Here is a 3,659-nt window from a genome sequence, read left to right as displayed (position 1 = left end):
TTTTGTTATCCCTGACACAGGGTCTTACTGTTGCCTGAGCTAGAATACAGTGGCATGATCATAGCTCACTGCAACCTCAAACTGCTGGGCTCAAGTGATCCTCCTGCCTTCGCCTCTCGAGCAGCTGAGACTACAGGTACATGCCATTATGCCTGGCTAATATTTTATTTATCAGTATTTTTTTGTAGAGGCAGGGTTTCACTATGTTGCTTAGGCTGGTCTCAAACTCCTGGCCTCAAGCGATTCTCCTGCCTCAGCCTCCCAAAGTACTAGGATTAGTGAGCCACTGCACCCAGTCTATTTTTATCTTAACAACAGTTATCAATACCCAAATTATGTTACATTATACATCTGTGCCATGTGTTTAGCATATCTTTGTCCACTCGAATGTTACTTCTTTAAGACATGAACTCTTTGCACATGGCTTTATCCCCAGAACCTAGGACAGCAGCAAATCCATAGTTAGGTACTCAATATAATAGTTGTTGACTTATTATTAACTTATTAAATTATGCTCTCAGACATCTAAAGTACAACTTAAGGCATAACAAAATTTTTCCAAATGACTAAAAATCTATAGTGTAGTGTAGCACTGAAAATAACAGATACATTGTTGGACTCTATTAGTAATATCTTTAACTTAAAACAGAAAAAAAGTTACAATTTTAACTTTCAATACACAAGCCAAGATACATTTTCACAAATCTAAACCCCTTCCCATTTTTCCCACTGCATTCTTTCTGAACTTTCAGTTGCATTTACAACACTGTGTCCTCCTAGGTCACTGGAGTGAGGCTCTGGAAGGAAGAAAGCAGGGGACCCTATCCTGAACTACACCACCTATTAGAGAAAGAGTTAACACTTAGGATGTAACCTTTGTGCTTTACTTTCCTCAGCCATAAAATAGGAATAAAAATAGTTCCTGTCTTATATAGTATTGTTGTGGATATTAAATGCACTAACACATATAAAGTGCTTTGAACAGTGCCTGACAGCGTGTAAAGTAAAAATAAATGTTAGCTATATTCATTCTTTTTATATCTTTGTAAATCCACCAAGCCTGGCAAAATGCCTTGCATATACTGAGTTCAAAATAAACGTTTATTAAATAGAATTGAATTAAACCCAAGAATAAAGATTCATAGTGAATGGGGTGAATGCTTCGATCATCCTACAAAAGCATACTGAACGCTTGCTGAGTGCCAAATACTCCGTGAGACCTAGGAATAAAGGTGAACATAAGAGGAAGAGCTTGAAAATATGTCTATGATTTAACTTGCAGCCATTTACTGAGCCCTCTTTAATGTGTCCGACAATTTTCTTTCGTGTTTTACTTTGAAGTATATATATGTATAATATATGTGTGTATAATATATATGTATAATATATAATTATATATATATATAATGTATGTATATATATTCTGGTTGCAAATGCAATCATTTTTTAAGCAATCCTGCCAGTGGAGGGAGCAATGCAATGAAAAAATCAATACACATGTTGTACACCAAAAAAGAATTCAAACTTTATTTTGAAATACATAATATCATTTCACAAAGGTTTGAATTCCTAACTAATCTTTCCCTCAGGCAATATTAAAATCAGTACATAACCCAAAAAAGAGGGTTTGGGAGGCTGAAGCAGTTTGATCTCTCGAGGCCAAGAGTTCTAGATTAGGCTAAGCAACATAGCAAGACCCTGTCTCTATTTAAAAAAAAAAAAAACAACGAAATAGCTGGGTATGGCGGTGCACACCTGTAGTCCCAGCTACTTGGGAGGCGGAGGCAGGAGAATCACTTGAGCCCAGGAGTTTGATTTGCTGTGAGCTAAGCTAACGCCACCGCACTCTAGCCTGGACAACAGAGGGAGACTCTGTCTCAAAAAAAAAAAAAAAAAAAAAAAAAAAAAAAAAAATTTGCCTTAAAGAACTTCAAAAGGGAGAAAAGAAAAAATTAAAATAACTAAATAAGGTAAATGTTTTCTTTTTAGTTATAACCTATCTGTAGTCAAGAAAAGAAAAAAAAAAAAAAGAATGCAATTGTTTCTGTCCAGGTGTGTGAACAGGGAGGGACCCTCCTTCGTTCAGGTGGGATGCAAGCTTGGAAACTAACTACATGCTTAACTATGAGGCCAGTGCAGCTGAGGCCAACGCGGGAGAAGTGGACACAGCTGTGGGCTCCAGACCAGGATCCGTTGAGTAAGGCTGAAGAGTGACCCTACATCCCTTTAGCTGGGCCTGCGCGCGTGAAGGGTGGTGAGGCAGGGGTGCAAGGAATCGAACGTACCGTGTTGGAAAAGGAGATTCCGGCGTCGGACTGCTGCACCCTGAGCAGCATCTGGTTGCCATCGTCCAAGAAGTTGTTGATTTCAAGACAGTTGTACAGCAGTGGCTGGTCCCAGGGTTCCGACATCAACCCGAAGTAATTCTGGGTAGTAGTGAAGATGAAGAGCTTCCGAACGTCCCCGGTCCCGCTCGCCATGATGGGGGTGGGGAGGCCGGGGGTAGAGGCGAGGGAGGACGGGAAAGAAGGAAGGAAGAAGAAACCAGACCGGAGGGAAGTGAAGGGAAGACCGGAGCTCTGCTCAAACCCGGAGCCCGCCCGCCGGAAGGCAGAGCTTCGCAGTTGCCAGGGGCAATCGCTATGGCGACGGAGCGCTACGGCGGCGACGCCAGCGGCGCGCAGGGAGCGCTGCCGTCCCGGGCACGCGCACGCAAAGCTCTCGGAGGCGATCGATCGCCTCGGAGCTCCGTAGGTGCTCCCCGCGGTTATCGATTGTAAAGGGTTCTGGCAAGTTTGTGTTGGCTCCCAAAATATGGCTTTTATTCTTCCTACTGATTTCTTGTACTGCCTAATCAGGAAATATACGTCTAGCCTTCTAGTGCAGTATCGTGACCTGGAGTTAGGAGAGTTGGGTGCTAGGGCTCCCTTTCCACGTGCACTCGTTAGCAAACCACTCTGTCAGCTTCAAATGCCACATCTGTAAAATGGGGAAATCCTATCTCACAATCAAGGTTGTACTGAGGATGTTAAGAGCTTGCTATTTTAAAATTGCTTTTTAGAGAGGCTGATAAAGAATAGGAGTTCAATACAATGTTAATTTACTTTCTCAATCTCCACTCCTTTCTGTCTGGTTCTTTTCCCATTATTTTGATTTTTTTAATCCTGTTATTTCAGAAAAATTACCAGTTTTTCATTAAAATCATTACCCAAACACAACCATATTTTTAAATAGCCAAAATATACAAGATACTTGTTAGCTTATTTTATAACAAGTGCAACCAAATACTGAGGAAATACAGAAATGAAAACAGGCTTCATTATTTTTTACCCTATGTCAGCACTATAAACTACTAAACTGCTGGTCATTTATACCAACATTCGTCAAAGACTCTCTCAGTTCAGTAATTCTCTTCTAAAAGTATTTACTACATGCTACTATCTGCCAAGTACTGAACTAGGCCCTTGGGGCACAGTCCTTGACTTTACAGAGCTTTTGCTGTAGTCCAGGGGTGGGGAACCTGCAGCCTTAAGGCCACATGTGGCCTTCTAGGCCCTTAAGTGTGGCTTTTTTTACTGAATCCAAATTTTACAGAATAAATCCTTTTATTAAAAAGGGTGCAGCAGAGAAAGATGAAGGTTTTTCTTGCCTCCTTTGGT

The 3,659-nt window shown here is 41.1% G+C and overlaps 1 protein-coding gene across 1 annotated transcript in view; it reads right to left on the bottom strand.

Annotated features, from left to right (window-relative positions):
* The window catches only part of DYNC2H1 (dynein, cytoplasmic 2, heavy chain 1), a 522,114-nt gene extending 519,634 nt beyond the window's left edge, over positions 1-2,480 (bottom strand). The window contains exon 1 of the mRNA XM_012659112.1: positions 2,286-2,480. Within this exon, the coding sequence (XP_012514566.1) occupies positions 2,286-2,480 (195 nt within the window). The remainder of the gene's footprint in view (positions 1-2,285) is intronic.
* Positions 2,481-3,659: the final 1,179 nt, after the last annotated feature.

This window comes from Propithecus coquereli, unplaced genomic scaffold, assembly GCF_000956105.1.
Source record: "Propithecus coquereli isolate 6110/MARCELLA unplaced genomic scaffold, Pcoq_1.0 Scaffold6, whole genome shotgun sequence".
Lineage (NCBI taxonomy): Eukaryota > Metazoa > Chordata > Mammalia > Primates > Indriidae > Propithecus > Propithecus coquereli.
This window is presented reverse-complemented; position numbering and strand designations above follow the sequence as displayed.